We start from the raw sequence: 22,796 nt of genomic DNA on the forward strand, positions 1-22,796 counted from the left end.
CCCTAGCCCATAGATGGTTGACTCAAAACTGAATGATTAAAATGTTTGACATGAAACTGCTAACTTAAAAAATATTTAAAAATGTTTTTGAGTTAAAATAAGTGTAAAAGCATTTAAAAATATTTAAAACAAAACTTTGAACCGTTACAGTGTTTTCTGTTTGAAATTGTTTTAGACCAGTTTCCAGGAAAGAAAAGAAGTGGGCAAATAAATAATATTTTTTACTAATTTTAGTATCTGCCCATTTTTAATGCTTATTATATACTTGGTTCATGCAATTTTTTTGCTTAACTCTTGGAATCATTATCTGGTCACTTTCTTTTTTCTTTCAGTTTTTGGAGTATTTTCACACATTATTCATCTTTATGATATTTGCTTAGAAACATGTGTTTCAAATAGGAGGCATAACTAAACACCAAAATTGAATAAGTAAAGATTCAGTGAATAACTACTGCGCATAATAATTATTTTAGTTACAGTACTAAAATGAGGAGAGAAATGCTGATAAAAGCTGTGTTTGCCCAGGTGATATTTCTCTTTACTCTTTTCCCTGTTTATTTCCTGCCCCTCACACTCACACTTTTTTTTTTTTTTTTGTGGATAAAAAGTTGATTACAGGGTTATCCTTCTTAGGTTATAGCTCCTTCTCATTTTAGCTGAAGTTGGGGATATCGTTCATTATAGTTACCATTACTGTGATTTGTTGGTCTTGTTCATGTGCCCCATGTATACTGTTGCAGGATGGTATAGAGACCAGCTAATGCTATAGAAATAAACCAACTTGTGTTGAATTATTTCCAGATTATCCTGGGAAATTACCCACTTATCCCATAATTATCTAATTATGAATATTTCATTGTCATTTCCTGCAAATATCTATATTAGTAACCTCAGAAGAATTATCATCGCAATCCTTTCCAGTGTGGCTCTACAGTGACTTAAATGTTCCTCATTGTACGGGTCCCTCTTAAATAGTAAAAAATGGAAACTAAACTATCTTTGATATGTTTTTTTTTTTTAAAACTTCAATAGGAAGGAAATTTGATAGCCTGTTGTATTCTTAGAACTTTTGAATCAGAGCTTTATTTATTTATTTTGAAGAAAGAGAGAGCAATCCTCCATCCGCTGGTTCGCTCCACAGATGGCCGCCGTAGCCAGTGCTGGGACAGGTCAAAGCTAGGAGCAGGAGCTTCATCTGGGTCTCCTGCGTGGTTAGTAGGGACTCAAACACTTGTGCCATCTTCTGCTGCTTTTCTCAGGTCAGTAGCCAGGAAGCTGGATTTGAAGTGGAACAGCCAGCATCACAGGCAGCGGTGTTACTAGCTATACCACAACACTGACCAGTGAATTTTTTTTTTTTAGCAGTAAATCAGTTTTCAACCAACTGTCAGATAAGAAATAATTGTTCTTGGTAGTATAATACACGTTCATATACTGTAATATATTGTTTTTAGTTTTTTTATAATGAATTAAATTTTACGTGTTTATCCTTGAGTGTATTTTTATCAATCTTTGAATATAACAGTATTTCAAGATATTTTATACTTTTTTTTTAAAGATTTATTTATTTATTTGAAAGTCAGAGTTATGCAGAGTGAGGCAGAGAGAGAGAGAGAAAGAGAGAGAGGTCTTCCACCTGATGGTTTACTCCCCAAATGGCCACAGTGGCTGGGCTGATCCAGAGCCAGGAACTTCCTCCGGGTCTCCCACATGGGTGCCCGAGCCCAAGGACTTGGGCCGTCCTCTACTGCTTTCCCAGGCCATAGCAGAGAGCTGGATTGGAAGTGGAGCAGCTGGGTCTCGATCCGGAGCCCTTATGGGATACCGGTGTTTCAGGCCAGGGCATTGACCGCTGCGCCACAGTGCTGGTCCCTGTACTTTCCCTAATTCTGTTTTGGGTTCTTGAGGTAGATTGACAAATTTAATTAAGACATTAATTAGATTGCATATATGCTCAATGGAAAAAGCTTGAAAAACATAACAGCTCAGAAATCAGTCTCATTGTTTTTGTAGTATTTTTCTGCATTTTCAGCACATAGTAGTTAATAATATACTACTTGATACTAGACTGAGTCAGACCTGGTCTTCACCTCTGCACAAGTTACGTTTAGCCCTTCAGTTTCCTAACTGATAAATCTTTCTTTATTGGGGATCATAATTGTACTCAATTCACAGGATGGTTGAAGGTTAAATAACAATATATGTGAAGTGGGGCTGGTGTTGCGGCATAACAGTAAAAAAGCCACTACCTGTGATGCTAGCATCCCATATGTGCCTGTTTATGTCGCCGCTGCTCCGCTTCTGATCCAGCTCCCTGAAATGGCCTGGGAAGAGCTGCAGAAGATGGTCCAAGTGTTTGGGCCTCTGCCACCCTCATGGGACATGTGGAAGAAGTTCCTGGCTCCTGGCTTCAACCTCACTCAGCCCTGACCATTGTGACCATCTGGAGAGTGAATCATTGGATGGAAGATACCTCTCTCTATAATTCTAACTTTCAAATATTTAAATAACTCTTAAAACTAAAGAATATATGTAAAGTGCTTTGAATTGTGTCTGGCATGTAGTAAAGCACTTAGTAAATATTAGCCATTATTTTCCAAACCTGCTACGTGAAATAAGGTTCTGTAGCCTTTACCACTACATTGTGTATTGTATTTTCAAAGTTAGCCATATTATTAATTCTGGCATATAATGTCATCAGATTCTTGAAGTCCATCTAGTAAGAACCTTTGTGTAGCTCCAAGCCATGATGTTTTCCTTCTTTTTTAATAACATTTTCTCAAGGTATTTATTGTTTGAATTTAGTATAATCTCTCTGTTAGTGAATTATAATTAGCTATTTTTTTTTGTGATCCACAGTCATAGCTCTATTTTCATTTGTTTTAACTTGTGGTTCTCTAAAATGAGTAACATTTTATGTCATTTTATGCCTTATTAAATACTTCACACCATACAGTAATAGAAATTTTGAAATCACCAAAACCATACACAGTCTACTATTTGTATTTGTGATGAATTTGGATGGTTACATCTATAAAACTTGTTCCTTGGAGTAATGTATCATTATTTGTTGGGAAATGTAATTATCACTTAAAATCGACATGGCACATATAAGTGGTAAATCAGTTTGGAATTTATTTTCACATATACTTATGGTTATCAGTTTCTGCAGTTTCCTGAAGTTTGGGTTCATAGATTTCTAAACTCTTGTTTTCTAGAAATGAGTTTAGTTTTTTTTTTAATTTATTATTTGAAAGTCATAGTTATACACAGAGAGAGAGAGAGAGAGAGATCTTCCATCTGCTGGTTCACTCCCCAAATGGCTGAATGGCTGGGGCTTGGCCTTGCTTAAGCCAGGAGCCAGGAGCTTCTTCAAGGTATCTCATGTTAGTGCAGGAGCCGAAGCACTTGGACCGTACTCCACTGACTTCCCAGATACTTTTGCGGTGACCTGGGTTGGAAGTAGAATAGCCTGGGACATGAAACAGCACCCATGTGGAATGCAACATTTCAGGCAGTGGCTTAACCCTCTTGTTGTGCCACAACACTTACCCCTAATTAGTCTTATATTAGAAAGCCTTTATTAAAACAGATTGTGGGGTCCGGCGCTTTGGCGTAGTGGGTAAAGCCGCCACCTGCAGTGCTGGAATCCCATATGGATGCCAGTTCGTGTCCTGGCTGCTCCACTTCCTATCTAGCTCTCTGCTGTGGTCTGGGAAAGCAGTGGAAGATGGCCTAAGTCCTTGGACTTCTGCACCTGCGTGGGAGAGCTGGAAGAAGCTCTAGGCTCCTGGCTTCGGATTGGCACAGCTCTGGCTGTTGTGGCCAATTGTGGAGTGAACCATCGGATGGAAGACCTCTCTAACTTTCTCTCTCTCTCTCTCTTTCTGTCTGTCTCTTTCTCTTTCTCTCTACTGCTCCTTCTCTCTCTGTGTAACTCTTTCAAGTAAATAAATAAATCTTTAAAAAAAAAAACATTGTGGAAATTTAAATGAAACATACGCCCTGATTATCCATAATTCATTCTTTCACATTTTTAAAAATATATTTTATTTATTTACTTGAGGGGTAGAGTTACAGAGGCAGAGACAGAGAGGAAGGTCTTCCAGCTACTCGTTCACTCCCCAAATGGCCACACTGGTTGGAGCTGGCTGATCTTGAAACCAGGAGACTGGAGCTTCTTCCAGGACTCCTCAGATTCCTTCCTAACCACATTAGCAGGGAGCTGGATTGGAAATAGAGTAGCTGGTACTCGAACCATTGCCCATATGGAATGCTGGCACCACAGGTGGAGGCTTAGCCCACCACTCTACTGGTGGCCCCTAGAATCACAATTTAATAGAAAAGACAGGATTAGTAAATGGAAAGGCTGGAACAAGTAATTGACTATTTAGGAAGAAAAGTATCTTTAGAGATTCATGAATAATATATGTTAAAATTGCATATGCATATTAAAAGTTAACTGAGAATTTTTAACCACAAAGAAGAAAATGTCAGTGGCTTATTTATTGTACTGTTGACTGAGTAGGCCTCTTCATACTGAAGCAGTAGAAAAAAATCACAAAGGCAAAATATTTATTGATCAAATCGTGTAAAAATTATGACAGGATGTCAAAGAACAATATAATATGAAAGCCAAGCATATTTTATGGGAGATGTTTATGTTTGTTTTTCTAAGGAAGAATTGAAGTTTAGCAAGTCTACAGTGTTACATTTGAAGTCTGTCATGCCTAAAGTCTATCTCTTACTAAGAAATGGAGAATGGCTATTAAAATGCTGTTTGTGAGGAAACTTTTGAAAATTTTTAAGTGATTTCTTTAGATGATTTGCAAATTTTTCTTCTTTGATTGATGTTCTCATTTTCTGAGTTGAGTATCTATTATTGTAATTAGAGAATAGATCGAGTCTTATTAAGAAGGTATGACTGCTGGGGGGGGGTTTGATTTATTATTCCAGTACTTGGGGAAGAAATGGGTAAGACCCCACCAAGCTAGATAAGTATGTGGTTGTGTCTGATATTTAAGAAATCATTGGCCCTTTGTTTATCCCTAGTAATTAGTTCTGCAGATTCTGTACAAGGGCTTTGTGAGAAATTTGCTACAGTTGGCACTTTTCACTATTTTACTTCAAAGGGACTGGTATTTCAAATGGGTAACAGACTTTCTGGAATTTTTACTACATTTACTATACTGTTTTCAGAAAAATGAGTAAATATATTTACTTTTGTTTTTTCCCCACGTTAAATGCATTTAGCAAGGCAGTTGAAATACTCTTTAGAGCTGTTTTGTACCTCTTAATTTGTCATGAAAAGAAATACACTTTTTTTTTATCCTAAAATGAATTGGTTTATTAATACATAATATATCTAATTCCTCTAATTTGTATTAGTCATCTAATAAGTACAGCCACCATTGTTAACTCTTAGGTTAAAAAACAAAACAGACAACAAAGTCCTGCCCGTATGAAATTTGCTGTGTTAATAAGAGGTAACAGGAAATAAGCAGTGAACATAATTAGCAAGTAAATGATTGTTACCAGATGATAAGTGATGGACTAAGAACAAATGTAGAAATACATAAAGGGGATTGGTAGTTACAGGGGGTGATAGTGGATGGGTTGCTGTATTTAATAAGCTGATCAGTTTAGGCCTCATTCAGAAAGTGACAGACATCTGAGAAAAAATTTTAAAGTACAGGGAATTAGCCATATACAACGGGAGCATTCTAAGCAGAGGAAACAGCCAACTCAAAAGCCCTAAGTTAGGAGCATTTCTGATGTCTCTGAAGGATGGAGAAGTTAGTGGTTGGAGCAAGCCAGGGGTGAAGTAGCAGGTAAGGCCAGAGAAGAGAAGTAATAGGTGACCAATTTATGCAGGAGTATGGTAGTCTGTTATGTAAAGAAGTTGATGTTACAGTTTTGAGCAGAGGATGTGTTTGAAATTTACCAGTCTTCCTTGGGGAAGTGGCACTTGAACTAGCCCTGGAGAATAAGAAAGAATTTGCCAAACGAAAAAGATCTTCGTTTGCTTTGGTAATCTTTAAGACTAATTCTGATCACCATACTTAGCAAAATAAATGCACTTTTAAGCCCAAGTCATATATGCTACTTGGCTTGAGATTAATTATTTTACATAAATAACTTACTGCTTTGTATCATTTTAGTCTGTTCAACCAGTCATTTTAAAAATTGATATTTTAATTTAATAAAATTTAAGAAATTCCTATAATGCAGGAAACTTTTTAATTAGAAATCCAGTCTGTTATTAATTTCTTTAAAAATTGAATAATTGCCATTTGCCTTTCTGACATAAAACTATATATTAAATTGAAATATCTTGTATATCTTAAGATTCATTTGTTAATTTTTTATTCTTAAGATCACGTAATTGTGCAAAATAGAAGAGAATTTCTGTTCTTGGTATTTAAGATTTTGTAAGGGAAAGACAGATACTATGTTATGTTAGTGGTATAATAAAAGGAAATGTGAATTCTAATATGAGCTTTTGACATCCTACTACCCTTGGTAAGAATTATCTACCTGTTTGGTCAGGAGCCTCCTCAAATTCATCTTCTTCACCTTCTATATGTATCACCTTCTGACCCATACTTATATTTTTTCTTCTGACACCTGTAGTTAAAAGTTTGAACTCCAGTTTATCACTTGGGCATTCTACGTATTGTCTCTCTGACTGTTGTACTTTTAGAGCTGTTAGAATGATTGTAAATTGGCTGAGAGTAAATAATCTTCTAGGTACCTCCTTTAACATCAGCCATAGTATAGATAGTAGTTAATTTCTAGCTATTATGAAGAATATAATGGAATGTAGTTTTAACTATAAATGTATTTCACGTACAGTGTTTTTGGAAAGTCTTGTTTGACTGACAAGTTGACTCTAAAGTAACTTTCTAAGAGCGACGATTCTTTTTCATTTGACTCCCAGAATGAAAAATAAAGATTTAATTCCAGTGTAGGTCAGAGTCAGTAAAGACTATGTTTGAGGCAACAGTAATATTTTCTTTTGGAAGTCTTTTTGCTTAGAAGATACTTTATCAGGTTAGATTTTTAAATGATTTTTATAATGAATTCATCAAAAAATTCTGACATGCATATAATAGTGTTTGATCATCATTAAGAAGTAATTTTGATATTTTATGTGTAATTATATTTTCATATCTAAATTTCATAATTTGACATTTTGAGAATTTTGTAAATTTTGGATAGAGGGTATTAAAGTGTTTCTTGGTAACAGTATTAGTTTTTTGTGTCAATATCATTACTTATTTTCTTACAGACACAACAGGTGAGTCTGAGATGTTAGTGGTCCTTGATATTTGGACAAGATGATTTGAGTTGTCATTTAGCAGGACAATTGATGTCTGTGATTTTGTGTGATTCTTGGACTAAATCTTTTTGGAATCAAAGCACTGGGAGATATCTTTGACCAAGCTGTTTTTGGCTTAAGAAAAATGTTTCAGAACCTAAACTGTGGTAGAAACAGAGTCTCTATTAAATTATTGTATAACCAGCTTAAGCCTAAATATGCTAACTCAAAACTGTCAAACTTTGAGACATTATCAGATGTTCGGATGGATTGTTGTATAGAATTTATATGCTAATAGCGAGAGAAATAAAATATAAAGTAATAGCTATGATAAAAATATAAGCATAATATAATTTTCATTACAATATTATTGCTTTATAACATGTAAAGCATCCAGCTTTATAACTACCCAAGCTGCTTCACTGACTTCTGTTGGGGTTGGATTTGCAAAATTGCGTGAGCTGTGGAAAAAAATAATACCTGAGAGATGCACATTTTACCAGTTTTAGAGAATGATTGCTAGACTTTGACTTGGTGTTAATTGGTATTTAGTATATATATTTAATTTTCTCTGGAACAAAATTCACGTGAGAAGCTGTGGTGCTCAAGTATCCAATATAGGTGCCAGTCACAGGAAAAAAAAAAAAACCCTTATATTCAAAGATTATCTGTAGATTTATAATGTGCCTCCAGATCAGTCAACATATATTTATTGAGCATCTCCTTTGTCCATAAGTCTCAGCATAGAACATAAAGCAGTAATTTAGATAAAAGAAAACATTTTAGGCTGGAGTAAGCAAATCTAGCTTTAGAGCAGAAGATAAACTTTAGTCAGATTTTGAAGGGTGGTTAGAATGAATGGGTTGGATTCTAGAGAAGGAATCATTATGCAGATGTTTGGCAGGATTCCCAGTTTAATTTTTACTTTTTAATAATGCTAATGACTTACTCCTCTGTCTTCACTTGTTGCAAAGGTTCTTTTTTGAAAATCATTTTTCATGTCATATTTAGAACTTTTGAGTACTGCTGGTTGATGAAAATAAAAATCACTAGATTCCAGTTTTTACTGTTTATCTAAGAATATCTTCTAGGGGGCTTTTGAAGATATAATATTTAAAATGCTTTTTGTTTTTAAATACTTTAGTCAGAAAGTAAGGAAGTCTGGATTTTAATACTAGTTTTAAGCCTTACACTGTGACTTTGGATAAGTCATTTAACTGCATTTTTTTAATTAACTGTTTTTATGCATATTTATTAAAATATATTTGTAATTAAAATAAGCATGATGGTGCCAGACTTATTTCAGGAGAAATATTTTTATTGACTGTTTTGAAGACAACCGGGAGCCATATGTATTAGCATCTTTATTTTTACCAACATATGGCAGATTAAAATACGTGAATTCTTAAAAGGTTATAAATTGATAATATTAATTTTTTGGGTTATATTTATTTCCCCCTTTTTCTTGGTAGCGGATACTCTGTTTTCAAGGAAGCTGAATGGGAAATACAGACTAGAGCGACTTGTCCCAACTGCAGTGTATCAGCACATGAAAATGCACAAACGAATTCTTGGACATTTATCTTCTGTGTACTGTGTAACTTTTGATCGAACTGGCAGACGTATATTTACAGTAAGTAATTGCAAAGTATCATCTTCACATGAAATTGAAGAAACATTGCTCACAGATAAATTTAAAATAAAAATTTTGTTTTTAATGGGAAACTTGAAAATTCATTTAATTTAACTTAGCATAACAAAAATTATACTCAAATTTAGACTTCCTCCAATTTTGGAAAACTCTTGAAACATGTGATGTCGAAATACAGTCACAGGTAAATAGGGATACTCACAAAGTTTGGAAAATGGAATTACAAGATACATTTATTTTGGTGTGAAAAATGTTTAAATTGATGCTTGAGAGAGGTCTCCAGAAAGTTCATGGAAATGTGTATTATGAAAAAAGAATGGGGATTTCAACATTTTTTGCCCTTAAATAAAGTTACCTTTTCCATGAACTTTTTGAGGTATCTTCTTATTTTGGCCCTGCATCATGAATAAATGTAATTCTCAACATATTATCGATTTTGGAATTTGACATTTTACAAAATGTCATACAGTAATTTTAATTGTAAACCAAGGGCATTTCTTGAGTTAAGCTAATTGTAGAAGATTATTAAATGAACCTTTTAGTATTATCCTTAGAAACCCACTTACCAGCCTGTGGGAACTTTCCCTTAAGATTGTAACAGAAAAAAACATGGAACAAAAGATATTTAGTACTCTGCTTATCACATTTGTCCTGGCCTGGTCCAGCCCTAGATGTTAGAGCATTTGAGGATGAACCAATGGATAGAGGATTGATCTCTGTCTTTCAAATAAACAAATGGAAAAACAAATAAGTATTAAGTATTTGGTTGTTATACTTCATGAAACATTTTCTGTGTTTTGATGTGAATTACATAATAATTTAGAATCTTGTGAGTGGGCATACAGTGAGATAATATGCTTGTTGGTATGTCATGAATTTAGTACAATGGTTGGTATAAAGTTGGTAAAACACTTTGAACCAGGAATTAGCAGACTCTCTAACTCACCACCTAATCTTATAAATCAAATTTTATTGAAACAAGCATATTCAGTGTTTATATTGTCTGTGGTTGCTTTCCCACTATAGTCACAGAGTGGAATAGTTATGACAAAGACCATATGGCCTTGCAAAAGCCTAAAATATTTATTACCTGGCTTTGTACATAAAAATTTGCAGTCCTTTTCTAGGCATTTAATTCCTACTTCTAAGGGCATTTGTCTTGGGAAACAAGAATGATAAGTGAAGAGGAAGCTGTTTTCTGATTGTTTCCTTTAGTTGAAGATATATGAAGAAAGCAAAGTAGTCCTGTGGTGTGTAAAAGATGTTTGTTCTTTAAGTATTGATAGAATTTGCTAATTATGCCTGCCTCATCTGTAATTATTTTACTTTTACTGGTGATTTTCAGTTACCTACAACAAAATGCTTCCTAATAAGAAATGCAGAGAAGAGAGCACAGTTTGTCTAAAATTTCCTTGTACTTTTATGATTATCACGTCAAGTGATAGTGTGTGTATGAGGGGGCTTCAAAAAAGTTCATGGAAAATGGAATTAAAAGATAATGTGCATTTTCCATAAACTTAAAAGATTATTTTATGTATTTGTAAAGCAGAGAGGGAGAGAAGGGGGAGAGAGAGAGAGAGAGAAAGAACGAGCATCCATTAGCTGATTCACTTCCCAGTGTCCACAACAGTCTGGGATGGGACAGGCTGAAGTTAGGAGCCAGAATGGGTCTAACCAATCTTCGTCTTTTATGTATTTGGTATTTTAATCTTGTAGATTTATTTCTAAGGAACTGGTGTGTCTGTGTGTGTGTGTGTGTGTACGTACATATAATATATAGTTGGAAACTTTTCCCAAGGGATTCTTTTGAGTGCTTTTAAATAGGCGCAGCTAGAGGCAGTATAATATTATGGTTAAGATAATCAGCTTTGGCATCAGAGAGCTCTCAATCACAGGTGTACCACTTCTTATTAGTGTATCTTGGCATTTCTTTCATCTCTAATTTTATTATCTTAAAAAAAAGGGAGAGAGGAGAATAGATAATATTTGTACTGACCCCACAGTATTTGTTGTGGACTTACATGAAAGAATGCATATAATTAGAACTGAACAGTGTATATAGTAGCAGTCATTAAATTTTATTTGGTGCTGCTGTAATTTTATAGACATATTTAAGTAAATCTTACCTGTTTTATTTTTTATTTCACTAAAATCTTATTCTATAAATGCCAAAGAAGATTTAAAAGCAAATCATTGTAATTAAAAAGTGAAATTCTATTTAATGAAAAATTATATTTCATTAGTAATGAGTGTATTCCCAATAGAATAATAAGAAAAAACTAAAGGAGGGAGTTAGCATAATTACCAGGTGATATTTTACCCTGGCTCTCTTAGTCTTTTAACTTTTTCTTACTTGGTTTCAGAATCACTGCCTCAAATAATATTTACCAAAGAAAATCAGAGTTAATAAATTCTCAGGACTAAGGCACTCACAGTACGAGAGTCTGCTCATTGAATTTCCTCTAAGAAGCAAAGATTTCCTCTCTCTTCTTGGAAATGTAAAATGTGTCTCTCTTCCATTGAAATTAAAACAAAAGAGCGATATAAATAAGCAGTATTTAAGCTATTAGTTTAGGCATTCTTTTAACAAATTTCAAAGTCTTTTACAACCCATCAGTATTCCAAGCAGTTGGGATATAAAGACTTAGTACTTGGCCTTTGGAGAATTCTCTGATGGTAAAGAGACAGAATTGACACAGTGTAGTAAGAACCTGTATGGAGTATGCATGATCCCAGGAGATGGTAGGGAAATTGACTGGAGAAGTAAAATCTCTGCAATGTTCATCTGGATATTTCAGACCTAGAGGAAGGCCTTTCAAATTTTGGGAGAATGTAATTGTGGCTTATTGCTTACAACATAAATGTAACACAGAAGGAAGTATGGATGATAATTAAGCAAGTTGATGGGGAATAAAATCAAGATCCTTTTATGACGTGCTAAAGAGTAGATTTCTTTCCTGAAGGCAGTGAAAAGCAAATGATGGATTTAGATGGAAGAGTGAGTAGAATTTCTCTTTAATCATTCTTGTGCATTGTTGTGGAGTATAGACTGAAATGAAGTATTTTACACAAAGGCGTTGGTGGAAGAGTTCTGACAGCGATTCAAGAAATCATCAGGGCTTGAACAAAGAGTGGAAGTATAGATGAAATTAACAGATTAAAAATAGATTTCTGGAGGGACATTTAGCCTAGAAGTTAAGATGCCCACCTTCTTGTCAGAGTGCTTGAGTTTGATTCTTGGCTCTGGCTCCTGACTCCAGATTCCTGCAAGTACACAGGCTGGGAGACAGTGTTGATGGCTCAGATAATTGGATTCTTACTACCCAATGGGATACCTTAATTGTATTCCCAGCTTCTGGTTCTCATACCAGCAGCTTTGGTCATTGTGGGCATTTGGGGAATGTACCAGTAGGTAGGAGCTCTGTCTCTCCTCCCTCTCAAATAAATCATATCTAAATAAATAAATGAAAATAAGTTATCTGGGATTTGAGAGACTTATTTCTACTTGAGAGGACTTTAAAACGTTTATGGAAAAGTTAAAAGGTCTGTTTTGGTACAAAAAGTTTTTAAATCTATGCTTTTTTTCTTTCTTTCTTTCTTTCTTTCTTTCTTTTTTTTTTTTTTTTTTTTTATAACAAGTATTTTCTGGGCCTGGCATGGCACAGCAGATTAAGCTGCAGCCTATGACACCAGTATCACAAATGGGCATTGGGTTTGATTCCCAGCTTCTCCCCTTCCAATCCAGCTTTCTGTTAATGCACTTGGGAAAGCTGCAGAAGATGACCCAAATGTTTGGGCTCCTGCTACCCTCATGGGAGACCTGGATGGATTTCCAGGCTTCTGCTCCAGGCTAGCCCAGCCTTGGCAGATGCAGCCTTTTGGGGAGTGGAAGCCAGCAGATGAACGATACCTACTTCTCTCTCTGTAACTCCACCTTTCAAAATAAATAAATACTAATTTTTTTTGAAATGTGTTAACAAAATAAGTATTTTCCGTAAAATTTTTGAGAGGGAGAGGATATGGGATAACATGTTTTTAACTTAATGTGACTTAAAAGACTTAAAAGGCTCATTCATTTACTACGCTGAGTATTTAAAGGGAGAAGTTTGTTCTTGTTGTCTTTGAGATATTTATGAAGAAAGCTACGTAGAAATGCCCAGTAGGTAATGAGAACTCAGGAGAGAGATCTGGAAAGATGATTCAGCTTAGGAATAATTCAGTACAGAAATAGAAAGTATAATTGCTTATGTATGTATTGTTAAGAAAGCTGAAACTTCAACATTTGAAGCAAAGGAAAGAGTCAGTGATTCCACAGAAAAGTTGCATGAGAAGCCAGAGAAAAAACAAACAGGGGGCCGGCTCCCGGCTCACTAGGCTAATCCTCCGCCTAGTGGCGCCAGCACACCGGGTTCTAGTCCCGGTTGGGGTGCCGGGTTCTGTCCCGGTTGCCCCTCTTCCAGGCCAGCTCTCTGCTGTGGCCAGGGAGTGCAGTGGAGGATGGCCCAAGTGCTTGGGCCCTGCACCCCATGGGAGACCAGGATATGTACCTGGCTCCTGCCATCGGATCAGCGCGGTGCGCGGGCCGCAGTAGCCATTGGAGGGTGAACCAACGGCAAAAAAAAAAAAAACCAAAAAAACAAACAAACAAACAAACAAACAAAAAACAAAAACAAGGGGATCTCTTAGAAGCCAAGAGATGAGTATTTCATGAAAAGACTGAAGTCTAAAGTAAAATTAGGACTGAAAGGCATCTTTTGGATTTGGCAAATCATTAATGAGTGCTATGGTCTGAATGTTTTTTCTGCCAAAATTCATATGTTGAAGCCTAATTCCCAATGTGATATTAAAAGGAGGTGATTAAGTCAGGAAGACCCTGCCCTCATGGGTGGATTAGTGCCCTTATTAAAGAAGCCTAAGGGAGCTTGTTTGCCTCCTTCTTCATGTGAAGACACAGACAGAAGAAGGTGCTATCTGTGAAACAGAGTGATGTCTTTCACCAGACACCAAATCTACTGTTACTGATCTTGGACTTTCCCGCCTCTAGAATTGTGAGCAATAAATTTCTGTTGTTTACAGATTGCCCAATCTAAGCAACAGAATAGGACAATGAATGATCGTGATAAAAAATGTTTTATTTTAGTGTGAGGGATAGGAATGACATTGTAATACACTGAGAAGGGAATGGGAATTGAAGATACTTACTGTAGACTAATGAAAACTTGACAGTTAAAAAAGTCTTTTCTGAATATCCAGTTTTCCCGCTGAACTGTGTACGTCTGTTACCATGTAGCAATGAGTTTTTTTAGATGTCTGTTTCTCTACTAAATTGTGAACCTCTTAATAGCGAAGATTTTAGTATATTTTATAGATCTGTATTGCCTTGCTGCATGTGTTGTGCATATAAAAGCATACAAAAAAGGATGAATCAGCCAATTTAAGGTATAAAAATAATCTCTTATAAGAAACTTGGAATCTGTTGGAGATAACATATAAATATCTGTAAGACAAGTTCTTCTCTTCTGTGCTTCCGTAACATTGGGTTTTTCCTAGTCTTTCAAACTTGCACAGTCAACTGGTGACTTAGAGCCTTTGTACTAGTTACTCTATTTGCCAGTATATATCTTCTCCAACATATTCTGGTGATTGATTTCTCTATTAAGTAAAAGCTGATAGAATATCTTGGTTGCAAATTTTGGCATGCTCTTGCAATGTGCCCCCATAAGATACTAAATTAATTTTTAAAGGTTAGAGATGAGGAAAAGAGGAGAAACTTTGGAAGCACCACAAGAGCAAGTTCACTTCACTAGTGGTGGGATGTATTAACTAAAGGTAGTGTTCCGATAAAATGCAGCTACTTGTCTGTGGGGTTCCTATAAAGACAATGTGACTTGGATCTGGTCATGAAGAAACATTTGTCAGAGGAGACCAGTGTTGTGCCACAGCAGGTTAAGCAGCCACCTGTATTGCTGGCATCCCATGTCAAAGCTCAGGTTTGAGTCCAAGCTGCCCCACTTCCAATCTAGCTTCTTGCTAATGTGCCTGGGAGTGTGGTATATGATGGCCCAAGTACTTGGGCTGCTATCACTCACATGGAAGACCTGAATGGAGTTTCAGGGTCCTGATTTTGGCTTTGCCCAGTCTCAGCCTTGTTGCAACCAACTGGGGAGAAAACCAGGAGATGGAAGATCTCTCCCCACCTTTAAAATAAAAATGGGGCTGGCGCTATGGTGCAACAGGTTAAAGCCCTGGCCTGTAGCACCAGCATCCTATATGGATGCTGCTTCAAATCCTGGCTTCTTCACTTCTGATGCGGCTCTCTGCTATGGCCTGGGAAAGCAGTAGAAGATGGGTGAAATCCGTGGGCCCCTGCACCTACATGGGAAACCTGGAGGAAGCTCCTGGCCCCTGGCCCCAGATTGATCTAGCTCTGGCTGTTGCAGCCATTTGAGGAATGAACCAGCAGATGGAAGACCTCTCTCTTTCTCTACCTCTCTCTGATTCTGTTTTTCAAGTAAACAAAATCTTAAAAAATAAAAAAAATTTAAAAATCTGAAAAAATATCTAAAAAGCTAAAAACATTGATAGACCTGTGTTCTGGGCTGTTTTACAAAAACTGTAAGGTTTGTATTTATAAACTGCTAAGGGTGTGAATGAAGAAGTATTCCAGGAGACAGAAGAGACATGACAGTTAAATGTAACGTGTTAACATATGGGATCCTGGATCCAAAAGGAAAAGAGAACTTAATTGGGATACTTGAAAAAACTTGAATGGGGCCTGTGGATTGGATAGTAATGTTACTGATACTGATTTCCCAACTTATGTTGGGAAGTTTCCTTGTTTTAAAGAGATACACAATGGGTTATTTAGAGGTGATGGGGAATCCAGTCTGCAGCCTGCTTTTAAAAAGTTGGGAAAAAATTAATGTGTGTGTGTTACATGGAGTGGGAGGGAGGATAATTATGGAGCAAAAATAGTCAATTGTTGAGTGTTGATAAATCTGGGTGCTGGACATATGGGAGGCATTTGCTATTGAGACATTAAAAGCACATAAAAGATTTATAGAAGTGTATTTTAATAGTATATTTTAATAGTAATAAAAAAGAGACCTGGAGTATGGTAATTTAGAGCTAAACAAAATGTGAAATAACTGGGTTAATTGGAAGGGAGTAGAAAGCAAACTGGAAGATATGAGATAAGATCATTGTTATATGATGGTTTTAAAGGAAGAAAGATAGTAGGTGTAGTTGGGATGTTTGAGAATAGTTTAGTTGGACTTGCTAGGAAGGTAATTAATTAGGTCCACAATGAATAGATTCTGATTTTCTATGTGGAATATTTTATCAGGTGAGGATATTTTATCTTGGTTAAGGAATAAGGCTGAATTCCATAGGTGATTAATAAAGTATGGCAACAGGAATGAGTACTGAGTTGGGAGCAGATTTTTTTAAAAAGTATTACTGATTAGATTTAACGTCCCAAATGTGTGAGTACTTCAAAAGGCTCATGGGGAACAGAATTGCAAGCATACTTTTAAGTAGGCGATTCATTAATTTGTAGTATTGCATAATTAGTATACTATTTTCTGTGCCATGATGGCATTTGGCATGCTGATAGGAGGATTGTGACAAGTGATGTTAGAGCTACACTAAGTTGGTCACTGGTGGTATAGGTGGAGAAGGGGGCAAGGAAATTGGACATATAATAGAGTGATTGATACTAAAGCTTCAGCTAATTTGTGAGGAAAATTAAATAGCTCTGACAGATGGGCAAGAAAAAGTACCTTATATTGAAAGGAAATTGAACACATTTAAATTAATGAGCAATTTTTAGTTCTGCCTGAAGGACTTGTCCCCACCCCCTTTTAATTTAAAAAGTAGCTTTAAAGAGGTCTAATTGATATACAAAGAAATATGCGTATTTATTGTGTACATACAATGAATTTAGATAAATGCAAATAGCATGATAACTTCATCACTGTAAAGGTCATAAGCATATCCAACACCTGCCAAAGTTTGCTCCTTTTTAACTTGAATAAGAAAATGGGTTATTTATAGTATGCATGACAGTTTACATGATTTTTTTCTTTTCTTTTTTTTTTTTTAGAGTAAGATTGAGGGAACTTGTATTCGCTGGTTTACTCTCCAGCTCTCTGCAGTTGGGGATGGCTAACTTGAAGTTGGGAACTAGTAACTCAAACTAGATGACCTATGTGGGTGGCAGAAACCATCCATAAATTAACCCAGTCACCTGAGTCATCATTTGCTGCCTTCCAGGGTCTACATTAGCAAGAATCTGGAATCAGGAGCCAGTGTCTGGATTTGAACCTAGGTACTCTGATGTGAGATATGGATGTCTTAATCCCTATGCCAAATACCCTCTCTTACATGACATTTTTGACATTCATTTACTGTTTTAATGACACTAAGAGTTGAGATTTGGGACTTATAAGAGATTATAATTCTGTTTGGCTCCATCTGGTAATGGTATGCTTTCAGGGATTGCCAAATATTCTAAGGTGTTAAATTAATAAATCATAATTTATTTTCATGTCAAAGTTGTAATCGTTGATGTGCATAATTGATACTTCTCTTTGAAAGGGAAGATTTATAGATTCAGATTTTTTTCAGATTTATTTATTTGAAAGAGTTACACAGAGAGCTTCATCCACTGGTTAACTCCCCAAATGGCCAGTGCTGGGCAAGGCTGAAGCCAGGAGCTTAGATCTTCATCTGGGTCTCATGTTGGTGGCAGGGGCCCAAACAATTAGGACATTGCTGCTGCTTTTCTCAGGCCTTTAGCGGGGAGCTGGATCAGAAGTGGAGCAGCTGGGATGTGAACTGGCACCCATATGACTTTACCTGCTATGGCACAACATTGGTCCCTAGATCCACATTTGTTTTTATTGATTTGAAAATCAGTTACAGAGAGAGGGAGAGACAGATCTTTCATTCTCTGGTTCACTCCCCAGATGGCTGCAGTGGCCAAACCTGGGCTGATCCAAAGCCAGGAGCCAGAAGCTTCTGGGTTGCCCATGTGGGCATGTGGGGTCAGGGGCCCAAGTACTTGGACCATCTGCTGCTGCTTTCCCAGGCTCATTAGCATGGAGTAGTTTGAAAGTGGGATTTGAACCAGTGCCCATATGGGATGCTGGTACTGCAGGTGGTGGCTTTACCTGCTATGCCGCAGCACTGGTCCCTAGATCCTGTGTGTGTGTGTGTGTGTGTGTGTGTATAGTTAATTTATTTGTGAGACTGGGAGAGTTCTCCCAGCTAATGGTTCACTCCCCCAGAATGCCTGCAGTGGCCTGGGCTGGGCCCAACTGAAGTTGGCAGCCAGTAACTCAATCCAGGTCTCCTACATGAGGGGCAGGAGACTATCACTGCTATCTCCCAGAATCTGCTTTAGCAGGAAACTAGAGTCAGGAGCTGGGAGTCAAACCTGCTCACTCTGATTTAGGACACAGGCATTCTAACTGTAAGGCCAAATGCCCACTCTTAATGATAATAAGATTATCTGAGCAAAATCAACTTATTTTCAAATATATATAGTCAGCCATTCTTTGTCATTACCTGCTGCATCCTGTAAAGTTTTTTTTTTTTTTTTTTTTTTTTTTTTTTTTTTTTTTACAGGCAGAGTGGACAGTGAGAGAGACAGAGAGAAAGGTCTTCCTTTTTTTTTGCCGTTGGTTCACCCTCCAGTGGACGCACTGATCCGATGACAGGAGCCAGGTGCTTCTCCTGGTCTCCCATGGGGTGCAGGGCCCAAGCCCTTGGACCATCCTCCACTGCACTCCCTGGCCACAGCAGAGAGCTGGCCTGGAAGAGGGGCAACCGGGACAGAATCCGGCGCCCCGACCGGGACTAGAACCCGGTGTGCTGGCGCCGCTAGGCGGAGGATTAGCCTATTGAGCCGTGGCGCCGGCAGAAGTATTTTCATTATTGAACAGTTCACATGGTTGTCACCTCTAATCTTCTAGCTCTTATTTTCACAATAGCTTCTGTAATTGTCTACTATACTTTATATAGTAAGATAAAAAGCTACACAGACTTTGTTTTTGTTGTGATTTTGCCCTTCCAACATTTGCTAGGTTTAATGTAAGCACCTGTTTGCCAACTCATTAATGATCACTCTTTCATGGTATTGACAGTTCCACATTATTGTTTGATTGCTATTAAATACTAGCCTATTATAATTTGATTGAAAAATGAATTTCGAAAAAGCATTTTCAACTTTGTACCCAGCTAATGGATTTCTTTAAAGTCATTCATGGTTTTCAGATAAATGTTCCATCTTGGTAGTCTCATCCCCTATCATTGTTTACCTTTTTTTTTTTTTTCAAGATATTTATTTTTATTTGAAAGTCAAGAGTTACACAGAGAGAGGAGAGGCAGAGACAGAGAGAGAAGTCTTACATCTGATGGTTCACTCCCCAATTCGTGTCAACGGCCGGAGCTGCAATGACCTGGAGCCAGGAGCCAGGAGCTTCTTCTGGGTCTCCCATATGGGTGCAGGGGACCAAAGACTTGGGCCATCTTCTACTGCTTTCCCAGGCCACAGCAGAGAGCTGGATCGGAAGTGGAGAAGCCTGGTATCGAACCAGCTCCCATATGGGATGCCTGCGCTTCAGGCCAGGGTGTTAACCCACTGCGCCACAGTGCTAGCTCCCATTGTTTTCAACTATAGCATTAGACCTCTTGTAGCTTCAGATCTATTCTGTACTCTGACTCTAGAAGAGTCTGGCTAAAATACTATAGTAACTATGTCTTGCCTGTTTAACATTCTTTAATAGCTATCTCGCCAAGTTAAATCCAAGTTACTTAATAGGCACTTAAGACCCTTTCTGGATTAATTTATTATTATTTTCATTTGCACTTCCAATTTTTCCCAACTGGACAATTTCCCACCCTGTCAGCAACAATAGATGTTATTAAAAACAAATAGCCTGGACATTGGAGCTTTGCTGGGAAAACTGTCAGTTGATGTGTTTCTACACTAGACCTTAACCAAAAGGCCGCGAAACAATAGTTGATATCTCTAAAATCATGCTCTCTAAATTTAGCAAGTGTTTCATTGTTGGTTTACAGAATTTTTGAGTCATTGTTTTATTTCCTTTTCCTCCCTCTTTTAAGAAGTAATCTACAGATTTTTTCTTTTTTGCTAAGGTTAAAATCATCACATTTCTATTCTTTTTGCTTTACAATACCTTCATCTGTACCCTACTTCTTCTTTCTCCTTTATACATCTTAGAAGTTGTTTTTATTGGTCCATTTAATTGTTTGCTTAATATTCCCTTTATTTTAATATCCATCCCTCTCTACTGACATTTTAGTTTTCTTTGTTTAAAAGACTATAATCCTACTGTTTGGCATGTTTTTGCCTTTAGTAACTTCCAGAGCTGGAATTAGGCTTGTGGAAATAGTTTAAATTCTGCTCAACTTCTTAGTCTTTTTAAAAATGAACAGTTTGTACTACTTTTTAATTCATTCTTCTACATTCATTTTAAACACAAATATAGTTATGAAAATGATTTCCAACAAATTTTCCTTCTGCAATCCTTTCAATTAATTTACTTACATTTGTATTCTTTCTTTAAACTCTCCATAAATATGCATAAATGAACAGTCACAAATAATGATGAGGTAGGAGTTCTGATTGAAATTCTTTCAGTAGTTTTTGGGGGGGGCAAGGATGAGGGTAGGGGGAGCAAACTATTTTATAGTTCATGGAAGAGGATAGTAAGGAGAATTTTACTCAAAAGGGCAATCCAAACATTTTCTCCTGTAATTTGGTAGAGAAAAAGTAAGGTTAATTTAGAAAATGTGTATTTCAGGGGGAGAATATGCATTGTCTTTTGTTTTTATTGCCTATCTAAATAGAATAAAATTACAAAATAGAACTTAATTAGTAAGATTACCAAATATTAAACTCAAAAAGAATGTAGTGGTGAAAAGTCACTGTAGACTGACTTTACATCACAGCTTACCACGGTTTCTTCCATTAGTTACGTTTAGTCAAAAATTCTGGATTTTTTTTGTTTATATACATGAAATACCTTCTGTGGTAGAATGTAAAGCAAACTCTTTAATCAGATTCATAAGAACAAACTGAATTATATCAGTATTTTGGAACCTTATGAGATGCCGTGATTTTACTTTTATCATGTAGTCTACCTATGTTAGAATAAATAGTTTTACTTTTGTATTGAACATAGGTCAGAACTGAATACTGTCATCCCTCAGTATCCAGAGGGGATTAGTTCCTGGAAACCTCATGAGTGCTCAAATCTCTTATATGAAATGACGTGTCTACATGGGACCTACACACAGTTACCTGTATACTTTAAATCTTACCTAGGTTACTTTTTATTTCTAATACAATGTAAATGTTGTATAAGTAGATAGTTATACTGTATTATTTAGGGAATAATTAAGAAAAAGTCTGTATAATGTTCAGTACAGGTACAATTTTTTCCCCAGGTACCTTCTATCCATGGTTGGTAGAATAGGAACTGTGGATACTGAGGGTTGATTGTATTGCTTTAATTTTTGAAAGATAAGCAAAGAAGTGAATAAATTGACTAAATCTGTAGAATTTGGTGAACTTGAGTTGAATGAATACTTTCAAGCCATTTTTTTGGTTCAACATATACCTGGTATACTTTCCCATATGCAAGAGGTAATGTAGACTGGTTTTTTTAAAAGTCAGAGTCTCTTGTTTTTTTTTTTTTTTTTTTTTTTTTAATTTTATCTATTTATTTGAAAGGTAGAGTTACAGTGAGAGGTAGAGACAGAAAGGTCACTCCCCAGTGCCTGTAACGGCCGGAGCTACGCCAGTCCGAAGCCAGGAGCCAGGTGCTTCTTCCTGGTCTCCCATAAGAATGCAGGGGCCCAACCACTTGGGCCACAGCAGAGAGCTGGATTGGAAGAGGAGCGGCCGGGACTAGAACCGGCGTCCATATGGGATGCTGGTGCCACAGGCGGAGGATTAACCTACTGAGCCACTGTGCCAGCCCCTGTTTCTTCACTTTCTAAAGATAATCAGTTATATAATCCAAACCTCTTTTATTCCCAGGTAATTGTTACCATCTCTTCTTATCTTGTGCTATAACAATCTGAGTTTTACCATTCATTCTCTCCTTCCTGTACTACTTTTAAAACTTTTTGCCCATCTCCTACTTTTTAGCTTAATTCAAACTTATGCAAGGATCTTTGGAAAATATACATATAACCCTGGTACTCACTTGCTTGATATCTTTCATTGATTAATATTATATACTCTATTTTTTAGTACATTGCAAAAGGTCCTTCACACTTTTTTTCCTGCTTCTTTCTCATGCCTTTACCTCACACTTTGAATTATCTTACAAGTCATTTACAGTTCCTTGAACTTCCCACGTTTTCATGCCTTTGAACCTACTTTTCTCTCTAGTTGCTATATGGGATATTTGTTCTACTTTTAAGTCACAAGAATATTATTAACATAAGAATTAGAATACTACTGCCAACAATGGTGATAATAATGTAGTCCATATATAACTTTTATCATGTACCAAGTACTGTCTTGTGTCTTCCCTCTCATCTTCAGTATTCCTGCTGTGTAGATACAGGTGAGAAAAAAGGCACAGGAAATGCATATAACAAGTACAAGGTCATGTAACCTGAAAACAGTCCCAGACATTTGACCCTGGGCTCTGTGCTCTATGGTACTAACTATATTGCTTTGCCTCTTCATGCATAAGACTGTTAAACATCCCAGCCTATGAACTTATTGCCTAAGCCTATCTCTCCCCTTTCTTGGGAAAAAAAGAACACTCTCTTGTTGGA

The 22,796-nt window shown here is 36.6% G+C and overlaps 1 protein-coding gene across 16 annotated transcripts in view; it reads left to right on the top strand.

Annotated features, from left to right (window-relative positions):
* PHIP (PHIP subunit of CUL4-Ring ligase complex) overlaps window positions 1–22,796 on the top strand; it is a 164,062-nt gene that overhangs the window by 29,741 nt on the left and 111,525 nt on the right. For 12 of the 16 annotated variants that reach the window (XR_011388640.2, XR_007922917.3, XR_016233922.1 and 9 more), the window contains one exon: window positions 8,794–8,954. The exons of the other annotated variants lie outside the window; for them this stretch is intronic. Coding sequence is in view for 6 of the 12 variants with exons in the window: in XM_051854539.3 (XP_051710499.1) it covers window positions 8,794–8,954 (161 nt within the window). In the remaining 6 variants the exon portion in view is untranslated. The remainder of the gene's footprint in view (window positions 1–8,793; window positions 8,955–22,796) is intronic. 16 annotated transcript variants of the gene reach the window in all.

The sequence above is a fragment of the Oryctolagus cuniculus genome, chromosome 5 (genome assembly GCF_051225735.1).
Source record: "Oryctolagus cuniculus isolate XC-2025 breed Fujian yellow rabbit chromosome 5, ASM5122573v1, whole genome shotgun sequence".
In the NCBI taxonomy this organism is placed as follows: domain Eukaryota; kingdom Metazoa; phylum Chordata; class Mammalia; order Lagomorpha; family Leporidae; genus Oryctolagus; species Oryctolagus cuniculus.